The sequence below is a fragment of the Phaenicophaeus curvirostris genome, chromosome 5 (genome assembly GCF_032191515.1).
Source record: "Phaenicophaeus curvirostris isolate KB17595 chromosome 5, BPBGC_Pcur_1.0, whole genome shotgun sequence".
Lineage (NCBI taxonomy): Eukaryota > Metazoa > Chordata > Aves > Cuculiformes > Cuculidae > Phaenicophaeus > Phaenicophaeus curvirostris.
The window spans coordinates 17,394,275-17,406,908 of record NC_091396.1 but is presented as its reverse complement, the minus strand read 5'-3'; the positions used below and the strand labels follow the sequence as shown (position 1 = coordinate 17,406,908).

Sequence of the window (12,634 nt, the reverse complement as noted above, 5' to 3'; positions counted from 1 at the left end):
AAAGTGAGACAACAGTTCTGAAAAATATTACTCTGTCTGAGTATGAGGGTCACAGAATCACAGAATAACCAGGTTGGAAGAGACCCACCGGATCATCGAGTCCAACCGTTCCCATCAAACACTAAACCATATCCCTCAGCACCTCATCCACCCGTGCCTTAAACACCTCCAGGGAAGGTGACTCAACCACCTCCCTGGGCAGCCTGTTCCAGTGCCCAATGACCACAAGCATTTCTTAATGAAATAGTTATTAAAAGGATGAAGCTATTCAGAAGAACTAAACATAGCATAAACATTGTTTTGCTGAGTCTCTGTCTCATCACTGGCTCCTCATTCTTGCCTGAAACTTTTCCTCCCAGAAATTCAGCTTGTGGTAGGCACTTGGTCTTAAGTTGTTGAAGTGGGCAACTTCAAATGCTTTTTATAGGATGAGTAAGGCAGCTTCAAACAAGGGTGGTAGTACTGGTTCGCCCACCTGACAGAACTGAAATTTGACCAGGAGCTAGCTACACTGTGAACAGCATGAACGAGAGAAAGGGGGGTCTGACCCCTATAAGGTCACTTTGGAAAGGGAAACGCTTGAGGAGACTAAAGTCACAAAGGAAAGGGCAAAACTAGTTTACTTTCCTCAAAATGGGACTGGTATGTAGGGAGGAATATCTTGCAACAGGTGATAGTCATGAAGAACAGGTTTGAGGAGACATGATGCCATCCCTGGTGGTGGTTTAATATTCTGCTAACATGTAATGCACACTAGAAGAGTTTTATACAAACTCTTTTCCATGGGACATTTTATTTTGTGTTTAAAGATGACTGGTACATCATGCTGTATATTAGGTGTGTCTGCATCTCCTCAGCTGCCTCTCTGGAGCTTTTTTCTTTTTTTTTTTTTTTGTCTTTTTCCTTCTCCTATCTGTCTATGTTTTATTTGCATATTTACTCTGACTCAGATTGTCAGCGCTCCTGGCCATCCTTTTCTGCGGAGCAGCAGTCTTCCAGCACTCCTTCCTCTCCAGGTAAAGCTCATAATATTTCATTGCTCCATGACCTTTATTAATTACTAAATCTTTCAATGCTCTGTCTGGAGTTGCCTGTTGTAGTGCAGTTTTTTAAAGAAAGCAGGGGTACGTCAGTAGGGTTTTGAGTTTGGAAAGCATTTCAGGCTGTAAATTGCAAATATTTAAATTTTAAAAAATTACTGCAGAACAGAGGTATTTTCTAATTGCATTAATTAAAACTCAGATTTTCTGTGAAAAAATGCTTTAATGCATTTAAAATTTTTTGTTTGTGCTTGCAAAAAAGGAAATGTAAACTATTTTCTGTCTTGCTAGCCAAATATTCTACTACCAGAAAAATGTCTGCATACATGTCACGTTGTATATGAAATTGTTGTGTTGGTAATATACAAAACCCACCAGTAATTTCTTGTTACTGGGATAGTAATCCTTGATTGATAGTTCATAGAATCATAGAATAGTTTGGATTGGGAGGGACCTTTAAAGGACATCTAGTCCAACCCCCCTGCAATAAGCAGAGACATAGAATCATAGAATCATAGAATAACCAGGTTGGAAGAGACCCACCAGATCATTGAGTCCAACCATTCCTATCAAACACTAAACATGCCCCTTAGCACCTTGTCCACCCGTGCCTTAAACACCTCCGGGGAAGGTGACTCAACCACCTCCCTGGGCAGCCTGTTCCAGTGCCCAATGACCCTTTCTGTGAAGAATTTTTTCCTATTGTCCAGCCTAAACCTCCCCTGGCGGAGCTTGAGGCCATTCCCTCTTGTCCTGTCCCCTGTCACTTGGGAGAAGAGGCCAGCACCCTCCTCTCTACAACCTCCTTTCAGGTAGTTGTAGAGAGCAATGAGGTCTCCCCTCAGCCTCTTCTTCTCCAGGCTAAACAACCCCAGCTCTCTCAGCCGTTCCTCATAAGGCCTGTTCTCCAGCCCCCTCACCAGCTTTGTTGCTCTTCTCTGGACTCGTTCCAGAGCCTCAACATCCTTCTTGTGGTGAGGGGCCCAGAACTGAACACAGTATTCGAGGAGCGGTCTCACCAGTGCCGAGTACAGAGGGAGAATAACCTCCCTGGACCTGCTGGTCACGCCGTTTCTGATCCAAGCCAAGATGCCATTGGCCTTCTTGGCCACCTGGGCACACTGCTGGCTCATGTTCAGTCGGCTGTCAACCAACACCCCCAGGTCCCTCTCCTCCAGGCAGCTTTCTAGCCAGACTTCTCCCAGTCTGTAGCACTGCATAGGGTTGTTGTGCCCCAAGTGCAGGACATCTTCAACCAGTGCAGGTTGCTCAGAGGCCCATCCAGCCTGACCCTGAGTATTTTCAGAAAGTTCAGAATTTCTGTTCTCATGTTGTTGAGAGTGTATTTTCTGCCATTTCAAAGTAGTACTTGGTTCAGCATTGTCAGCTGGATAGTCATGCCTGTTAGCCTTGTTGCTGCTACTACCCATCAAAAATAGAGAAAATAAAGCTTGGAGACCCCTGAATTACAGTAAATATCCCCTGCTACATCTGTTTCCTGTTTATTTTTGATCATTGTTATCCACTGAAAATGAGCTTCCTTTTTTTTTTTTTCCTTTAGCCTGCTTATTTAGAAATTTAGCGTCTTTTTAAAAATACATTTGTTTAACACTGCGTTTTGAGAAAGTCTCCTCTGAAGCAAAATGTCTATGAATTTATTTTTTTAAATAAGACATATGCTGTGACAGTGCAAGCTCCCTGGTACTCTGCTTGACACTTGTTTTAAGGCATTTTTTGGCAGGGCGGCTGTCTTTAATACCATGTTCTTTTCTTGGTACCCCCTCTCTCTCTGTGCAAGCAGGTTGTGTGGCAGTGTTTTCGAGTGGTTCCTCCTTCATGTTATAAGCAGCAACATGCATTTAAGAACAGAAGCATGAAGAGCAGAGGGCTGCACTGTTCACTAGAACAGGCTGATCTTGATTATGATCATCTTAGAAAGTTTTAAAATAAAGAAGGAGGAAGATACCATGTCTGCCTCGTATTAAGCAGGTCTTCATCTTTGCATTCTCAGATAATAGTACTTTCAAATAGAATGAACTACAGTCAAGTACACTGAGGTACAGTGCCGCAATGAAAATATTGTGCCATTCCTTCTCTCCCCTCCCATGAAACTGAAAAGCAATAACTGAATATTATTTCACTCTTTACGTGGTTTTAGGTTCAACGGTTTTATCACTTGTCGTCAGGAAAACTATAAAGACTATGAGTCCTTTTGTATAAATCAGGAAAGTTTCATTTGTATCTTTTATAAATTTAAACAGTGAAAATTACTTTAGTGAAAGCCAAAATGAGTCTGCTTTATGGAGATTTTGCTGCATATCTGAATCTGCAATTATTTTGCTTGTTTCACAGCCACTATTTTGGATGATGGCTACAGTGAAGTGATTAAATAACGTGATACTAAAGCCATACCTAGGAAGCTAAGTTTTACTAAAGCTTCATTTTTAAATGCTGGAAGTGGCTCATGCTTTAATTTGTCTTTAAAATATAATTTTGTCTCCTAGTAGTTGTGTCTTTTTTTTTTTTTCTCTGCTATTTTAGAGGTCTTGCTTTCCTATTACTATTTATGGTGAGCAGACTTTCCCATTGTAATTGTGAATGACCATGTGCCTGATGATAAAATAACATTTTATCTTCTGATTATTTGTAAAAGTTCAAATCCATTTCTGCCATATGAAGATATCCACTTGCTTGGGTGAAATAATTGCATTTTAGAAAAACAAATTGCTTCCTGATATCCCTACTTCTCTTCTTATTATATTTAGCTACATTTAAGTTAGCAATTTCTGCTGTATCCCTTTAGCTTTCATGGGGCTTTTTGCAGAACATTATATACTGTTATACTACAAAGCATTTTCTTTGATACATTAGAGACTTCATAAATTACAACTTTGTAATTATTTCACTGAATGATCCAGCCTGTTGCATAGATGATTTCTCCACTTGTCACAAGCTACATATGATTTCTAAAGAACTTTACTTGCTGTTTTTATTTACTATAAAATTCATTTACAGTTCTGTATAAATACAATGATATTTTTATTTATATACAAATTTTGTGCCTGCTTTAACAAATGTTAGGACCATGCTGAAAAAACCACTTAGGGTTCTTAATGTTAGAGTCCAGCAGAATTTAAAAGCCTGAGTTTAAAAATGAAGTCTCATTTCTTGGATGTGTGGAAGTGTTACAAGTAACTTTGCCACTAAAAACTTTCAATATCTGAAGTTTTATGAAATGGCCTTCACACTAAGGACCTTACCTTGGTTAAATTGAACATCTTGCTGTATGTCTCATGTCTAGGCACAAAGATAAGGCAACCTTGTGTGTGATATGGATTGGGGACCAGTAGGCAAGCTCGGACAGTGTGGGACAGTAGCTGCCTGCTCACTGTGAAAATGCTGAGGTTTCTTTGTTGATGTAGGCCTGGTTTCTTGACCCTAGTCACAGTACACAGCACAAATGGGTATTATAAACAGAAACATGAAGTAGAGTTGATATAAAAGGGAAGTGAACTTGTCATTGAATTGCACTCATGCACTACTGCTGTAGAGCAGTGGTCCATGGTATGACTGAGTATTTATTGTAGGATAAGTTTTCTAGTGCATGAAACTGATTTGATGTAAATATTCTACACGCTAATGTATGAGGAATATGAACAAAACTAAATAATAGTAGTTCTAAGTCTTCAGCAGAAGCTGAAATTCTTTGTATATACGAAGAGTTAAAGTTTTACTTTTCATGAGCTTTTCATGACTATATGCAATTTTTTTGTAGTAACTTCTGTTTGCAATTTTCTGTTAAAATGAACAGTATTTTAGAGATAAGAATGAGTGATAGACCTTTCTTGAAAAAGCTGAATGCTATTGCTTTAACTGTTATCTACATGTTTCTTCACAGTGAAAAAAAGCCCAACGTTTTTAGATGTGAACACAGGACCCTTCATCAGGACTAACAGCTTTGCCGATGAGCTTGACCTGGAGGGTGAGACACTGTTGACCCCAATAACTCACATCTCACAGTAAGTCAAGTCTATTGATTGTGCATTAGTTGACTTAGACAAGAGAAGCCAGTTCAGGTGGAAGGAGCTGAAATATGGAGCTGATAGGGCTATCTCAGATGTTTGTGTCAAACTCTTTTACCTTGAAGTTGGTGTATACTGTTCTGAGTGCCAGTAAATCTTCATGTTGACCTAAAGTTCACTTGTCTGTGACACAAGCTAATGTCCATGAGTAGCTGGTGGAGACAATGCGTGGGAGTATTTGCCTGTTGAGAATTATATTACTCCTTCAACCATTTTCCAGTGGAATAACTGTAAAGTGCAAATTTTTACATACTACTTACATGAAATACCAGTTTTTCCATTTCAGCAGCACCTTCTCTAATAGTTAAATGATGATCTGCATTGGAAGAAAAGATCTATTTTCATCTTTACTACTTCTTTGTGATGTATAAAAATCATGAGATAAGCCTGTATTTTTTATTTTGTTGGGTTTTTTTCCTTTTAAAAAGCATTTTCCACGTCTTTTATACTAAAATGTTATCTCCAGGTCCTGAGATTATTCTGAGAATTGCAAAACATTCTTATTCAAATACCTTTAAAAATTTTTCTGTCATTGCTTAATGCAGACTCCTAGCCAATGTTTATTATTTACTGTAGTAGGTGTGTGACAGTGTGTCCTCTAGCAGAGAAATGAGGCAATTTTTTTCCCCTCCTGTTCCTAGAAATCTAAGAATTTCTGCAGCAAAACCACAGAGGAAGATTCTCGGTATATTCATATTTCTGAGTTATAAAAAATGCAGAAATGCCTGGTGACAATATTTAGGCCTTCTTCCTATAAAATATAAATAGCAGAGAAGCATGAGCGTATTTTTATAGCTACTTTAGAAGGGTGATTTTTTTTAAAAAAAACAGATTTCTGGAAGTCTTCTCTGCCCCCATATGAAAGGACTTGTGTTTTCAGCTGAATCGCCTAAATGTGTGTATATTTGTAGGCAGAGGATTTACAAGACTTGTATCCTGGAAGATTTCCTACTGTTACAAGCAGGAAGAGGAAGTCGTAAATTTCATCAAGCCTTAGAAAAGAACAACAGAGAAGCAAAATCTTTTCTAGAATTTTCCTTTGTGTAATTTCTTTTAAACTTCATTTTACCACAACACTGCAGGCTTTCTTTAAGAGATATAAGCTTTGGTACTGAATGCTTTAGGGAATGAGTTGGTTATTTCTCATTGTTGCCTTCATTGATACATTTCAAATAATGAGGTGAGCCTTCAGTTTTAAGTCCAACTTGTGTAACATCTGAGATTTTGATTTTCTTCTGAACTACTCGTGGGAGATCTTAGGATATAGGTAATGTGTAACAGCTGATGAGCCTTGCCTAGTTACGACCCTAGTCTTTTAGTAACTTATGTATTTCTCTTTTACTTCCTTAATTTTTAGTTGTAACCTTTGTTGAAATCTCCCAAGATTGCTCTTGGTCAAAGGGTACAAAACATGTCCCTATATATGTCTTGACTTGAATCTCTGCTAAGGTGGAAGAAAATGGAAGTAATTGTTTCTTTTAAGACTTTGGGTTTAGATTTAAAACTGGATAAATTGGATTAAATGCAAAACTGGATTAAATATTATGTTAAATGTGTCCCTTTGAAACATGGGTGCATTTATTTCATGTGCAGTTTATTAAAAGGCCTGGAACAATGCCGAATCATTGTATAGATATAAGGGTTTGACAAAAAGTTAATGAAAACTCTGTGTTCAGTAATGTCAGCTGGAGTATGACATTCAGGTAACAGATATTCCCAAATATTTTGAAATGGGAAATATTCTGTGTTTGTTTTATTGTTGGCCTGTGCGTACTGTTTGTGTTTGAGGTGGCTGAAAAGCAAGCTGCAGTACTGCATTTCACTGGGTACCCATGTTGCTGGATGCAGAAGATCAGACAACGTCCGTGAGTTATTTAGGTGAATGCTTCTTTTTCATTCTTCACTTCAAAGTCCTAGGGAACAAATATTTATGAGCTGGTTACACATGTCAGTAGGATCCACGTTAGACACTTGGGAATTGAATTAATGGTCAAATTTTGAACTGTGCAGTAGATATATCTCTCTGTCCAAAGCCACATACTAATTGTCTGTATAATAGAAGTTGGTAGTCATTTCAGATCTATGCCTATGTGTTTTTAATTCAGGATTGAAAGCTTTAGAGAATCTAGGATGAATTATTTTGTTCTGATGTCCTGGGTTGTGAAGCATTTTATTTCCTTAAAGTCATCATATATACAGCATGATTGCTACAGATTTGTTGACAAGGAAATAAGAGACCATATGCAAGTCTACAACCAAGTATTTACAAAAAGGACAGGACCACTTATGAAAACAAATTAGTATGGAAAAGTCAGATCAAGTACAATTATCTCTAGTTTCAGGTCTTCATTCATGTTCTGTCAGAGGAATCGAAGCATGAAGAGAGTTTCAGAAGTAGAATATAAAACATTTATTCTAAGCATGCTTGGATTTGGGGTTCAGAGAACTATTGCCTGGTCAATTATACAAATAATATAACATATGAATTAGCTTACCTATAAGCCATAGAAAAGTGACTCCAGAATAAACATTAATTTTTGAAAGTCATAAATACATAGGTAAATATTACACAGTAATTGGAGATGTGCAATTGGAAAATGACTTTTAGTTGACTGTGAAAAAGATTTCTTTTTGATATATAGTATAAATCTGGCAAGAGTGTGAGGTACCTAATGTGTTACTGACAGGCAAATATTTGGCATCGTTGTGGTTTAAAAGAATGAAGCTAAGTTTGTTTCCTCACTTGCATTAGGTCATGGAAAGAAAATGCCATCTTTCAGTCCTTATGACAAATGGCTCTAGGCTTCTAGGGCTAAAGTCCCCTTTAAATGGAATTTCAGTGTCCTGTTTGTTTATGAAAAAATTATTCTCTTTTTGTAAATGTAGGTGCATGTTCTTACGGAATTTAATAGGACTGGTTTTGTGTCTGTGGGATTAGAAATGTGAGATCTTTACTTTGGGAAGATTACTGTACCAGTTAATCATTTGTCACTACCACTTTGTGGAAACAAAAAGAATCATAGAAACACTTTGAGACTTGAACAGGAAAAGTGATTAAAAAGTCGTAGAAAAAACAGAAGTGATTAAAGTCATAGAAAAACCAGATTTGTAGCAGGTGCGTGTGGACATATAGAATAAGATATAGAATAATATAGCAGTGCATGGAAGAGTGACTACGCTTTTCCTTCTGTGAGAAGTCTTAAGTAAGCAGAAGATGCAGATTCAGGCGGAGTAATCTGTGTACTTGAGTGTTAAGGATCTCACCTATAAAACTGTTAACTGTTTGAAGAATGCAGTACACAGTGTGTTGTTTGAGATAAGACTTGGCTCTTCAGTGGTTTGTTTAATGATTGTTGTGGTCTGTTCTGTTGTAACAATGAAATAGGAAACCAGCCTGTAGCAATACCGCACCTCTCCTTTGGACTTCTCACTGTTCTCATCTCCTGTGTTCCCTGTTTCACTTCCTTGGGTCTTTTGTTATATCTGCATTTAATTGGTGCTACCTGTGGCTGAGCCTCAGCTACCAAGATGTTCTTCCCCTGTGTTTGTAAGTTGTTTAATCTCAGCTCCTTTTTTAACTTTACATTTGGCATTAGGTGAAGCAGCAAAATTAACCAAGCTTCTACGCATACAAATGGGAGGGAGAAGGAGAAGTGATGAGCAGAATTGTGCTCAGAAAGGGAGAGAAGAAAATAAATAAGAACTCTGTCTAATAGATCTTTATATAAATATTTCTCACCTCCTTATAAGAGTTTTAAAAAAACCCTGCATTCTCCATGAATCTTTCAGAAGTGCTACTGAATCAAAAATACGGTAATATCTGTTATTTCTGTAGTTTCTCATTCTCTGGGTTGAGCAGCTGATTTCAGAGGTTTGTTTAACCAATTCTGATACATAAATGTTTGGTGTTTCTTTCTACTACTTATTAAGGGTAGTTTTTCAGGGAAATAGTGTCTCTACATGTATTGTAAATTTACAGCAGAAATTGAAACATTAATCAAAGGTCACGTCTGGATACTGTATTTATACTCTTTATAAATAGAAAGTAGGTCTATTTTTCACAAAGTTTGAAGAGACAGGGGAGATCCCTTAAACAACTTGTTCCTATTTCTGTCACCTTGAGTACCATATCAAATGAGTATTCACTATGTAAACCAACATACTCTCCAACTATGCAGATTGCTGGCAAATTTCTTGTACTTTAAGGTGTGAGTATGGTATTACTTCGTATCCATCTGTCTCTCTAATATTTTTGAAGGGATTACTGTGGATCCAGCTGACTTCTAGGAACGTATTTCTCACTGAAAGCAGTTGCTAACATTGCACATTTGTAATCCTGGTTTTGTCTATATGTAACAGTAATTCTTGATGTTTTAATGATTTTTCCCCATGTTTCATGTACCTCTTTAGGGCAGAGACGAAAATACTTTTCATTAGTTAAGGATTGATATTGCCAGGTTACATGTAAAATAATTTTTCAATGGAGGCATATTTTCAATGGCATATTACTGTGATCTTAGGTTCAATACAGTAGGCTTACACTAAAATAAAGCATTAGGTTAAGAACAAAAAGTACTTTCTCTTTAAGTGTATTTCCTTCTTGAAAAAAATCTGTTTCGTGACATCAGCTTTGTCTTTGCTGTCTCTATCAGCATCTCCCTTGTGGTAGAGAGCCTTTTAGGTATTGTATTAGGAATATTAGCTCCCGTGGTGGAAATGTTTTTAAAAATAAACCTTTCTTTGTCCATCAGCACAATAGATGGAATAATTAAGCCAAAAAAATAAAAATAACGCTTTTTTATTAATTTCCAGATTAAGAGGAAATGATAACATACGGATCTTTCTGAATTATAGAAATAAATGCTTTTGAACACTTCTATTATAAGTATTTCTGTTATATTTCAAAGCGTGCTGGTAAACACCTAGTGCAGTGTCTGTGATGCTGCAGTTACCACTGGCATTTCTTGGAAATAATATTTTCTTTTGTTTTTTTCTTTAAGATACTTAGTAAGCGTTCTGTTTTAATTACTGACATTTAATCTGTTGGGGTGAGAAATAGCCACATTGCCTAGGACACACAGTACTGAATGTGTATTATAACTGTCTCCTTTCTGTTGGATTATCAGTGAGAGGAATCCCTATTTACTTTGATTTGGTACCTCATATTGTAAAAGATTCCTGCTTTTATCTTCCTCTTCTATACCAAAATGCCCCTCTGAAGTCTGAGTAAATATTTCTTTTTCACTCTCGAGTGGCCAGATGTAACGTCTGACAGCTGCTGTCACAAGAATTCTCTTTGAAATGCTGTTAGCAATATATAAACTGTGATTTGCAAGGGGTCCATTTTGTCATTAATGATGGGACATGTTAGAAGAACAGCAGTGGTAGCAACTGTGTGTAAGAACATGCTTGAGTTAAGACCAGAGCCTAACGTTCAAACATTGCTGCTTACTGTTATGTGCCGTTATCCCAGTTTTTTACTCAACTTGCAACAGGAACATCATCAGTACTAGCTCTACACTTGGCAGCATCAGTTTTTCATTTGGCGTGTTTCAGTATGTCATCAAACTCCCTTAGGAATGCTGCTTACAATCTCTGCTGATTTAATAGTTTGCTGAAAAGGGGGGTGTTTGCCTGACCTATTCCCATTAGGAATGGAAAAGCATCATTGTATCCTGTGCTTCCATTATAAATTGGCCATAAACTTGTTCATAGAAATAGGCCCTAGAACTCTGGATGTATCAGGAATCTGATTTTTCTCATCTAGTCAGCTTCTTTGAGCCACTTAGGGATATGAAGTTGTCCTTAAATCTAGTTTAACAAGGAATAACGAAAGTTCCTTTATTCAGAAAGAAACTCAAGAATTATGGTAAATGACAGTGTAATGATTTCAGTGTTATCATCCCATTCTGGTTTCTTCTTGCAGGTTGCATGGGAGGGGAAAAGAGCTATGTCCGTCCCAAATATGACTAATCCCTTAAGCAAGCAAGGATAAACGCAGTGTAGTCAGCAAAAAGGATGCAAAGTGCTTACAATTTAACTTAAAGTATTATTTTGCCAGGTAGTCCCAGTTTTAGGGGGCTGTCCATCTTGTTTGGCAAATGGGCATTTTAGTATGTTCATCATACTTTATAAGAATTTTATTTCTGGCTTGTTGATATCAGCTAGAAGTGCTGCCAAAATAGCGGTGGAATTCCCACTGTAGGAATGAGCTAGTAGGACCAGGGTTGTGCATTTTCTTGTGCAGGTGCCCTGATTCAAAAATCACTGTAAAATCTTCCCTGCACCCAAGGAGTACAGTAGTCTCTGCTGTGCTGAGACGAATGTGTTATCTTTTTTCCAGGTGCTATTGCATCTGTCTGCATATGATTAATCTGTCATCCTACAGCTAGACTGGAGGCTCTTTGAGTTGGGGACTGTTGTTGTCCTGTGTTTATCTAGTATCTAATTGGTGGGATCCCAGCACACGAATTGTTTCTGTGTTCTGCATCCGATCTCTGCTACAGAGTTGGCTAAAGTTGACTGATTGTGTCTTCCATGATGCAGGCAGTTATTAATTGTTTTAATTTTTATAGGTGGATTACCTCAGATGTGCTGAAGTCTTGGGCAGATTTTCATGGTGTCTTATTTCATCCTCAGCAATGTAGTAACAGAGCTGCTTCCGACAGCACAAGAAGTAATGTGGCTAACATCTGTCCTATGTAGTTACTTGTTTCTTTTTATCTTTACGGAGAAGTTCCTATGCACTATGGTGGGTGGTTGCTTTTTTCGTAGATAGAGTGTGTAGTTTACATCTATAGATCTGAAGACCAGAAGGGATAATTAGATCATCTCCTTTGATCTTATAAAAGACGGGCTGTAGGATTCCATTGAGTTGAATGAAGCATTGCTGTGCTGTGTTCTTAATATTAGCAAAAACACAATAGAATAAATGTATTTCACAGGCTTAGAGAGTGAATACATGAAAAATTCAAGCAGGAATCTAGAGTTTGCAATTTATTGTCTCCTTTTTTACTATATTTTAACTTCATGTCTGTTTATTTATTGGAGATGGAAATGCTATCATGCACTGGTGCTACTATTTGCCAGAAGGTAGTACTGAAGAAATATGTCCTGTGTTAGAGGTTACAAGTCTCTATGAAATATTATTCTCATGATCTTTTCTCCCTTACTACAAATTGTCATTGGTGTGTTCAAGTACAGCATAAAATTACTGTTTAGCTATTTTATGTTACTGACATAGTATAAAAGTAATGTGTTGACTTTTCCTAGTGTACAAACCGTCTAGGCAGAAGCTCAGATAGCTTAGCTATTTCTTTTGTGTTGCAGATGAACGTTGCATTCCTTGGTCTCCAAGTGCTGGTTTACATCTTGATTGATGTTAAGTAATTAAGCCAGACTCCAGCTGCTTGGTGATTCAGAAGTACAGGGCTTCTATGCTGTAAAAACAACAAGCAACTCCCCGCTTACTGACTTTTATCATTGTTTACTTAGAGCACCATGCAGAATCAG

General features: G+C 37.5%; 1 protein-coding gene across 2 annotated transcripts in view; it reads left to right on the top strand.

Annotated features, from left to right (window-relative positions):
• Positions 1–12,634, top strand: part of KCNQ1 (potassium voltage-gated channel subfamily Q member 1) — a 367,210-nt gene that overhangs the window by 119,142 nt on the left and 235,434 nt on the right. Inside the window, exons 11-12 of one of the 2 annotated variants that reach the window (XM_069857817.1) lie at positions 951–1,016; positions 4,939–5,059. In XM_069857817.1, the coding sequence (XP_069713918.1) occupies positions 951–1,016; positions 4,939–5,059 (187 nt within the window). The remainder of the gene's footprint in view (positions 1–950; positions 1,017–4,938; positions 5,060–12,634) is intronic. The other variant, XM_069857818.1, reaches the window with a different exon arrangement.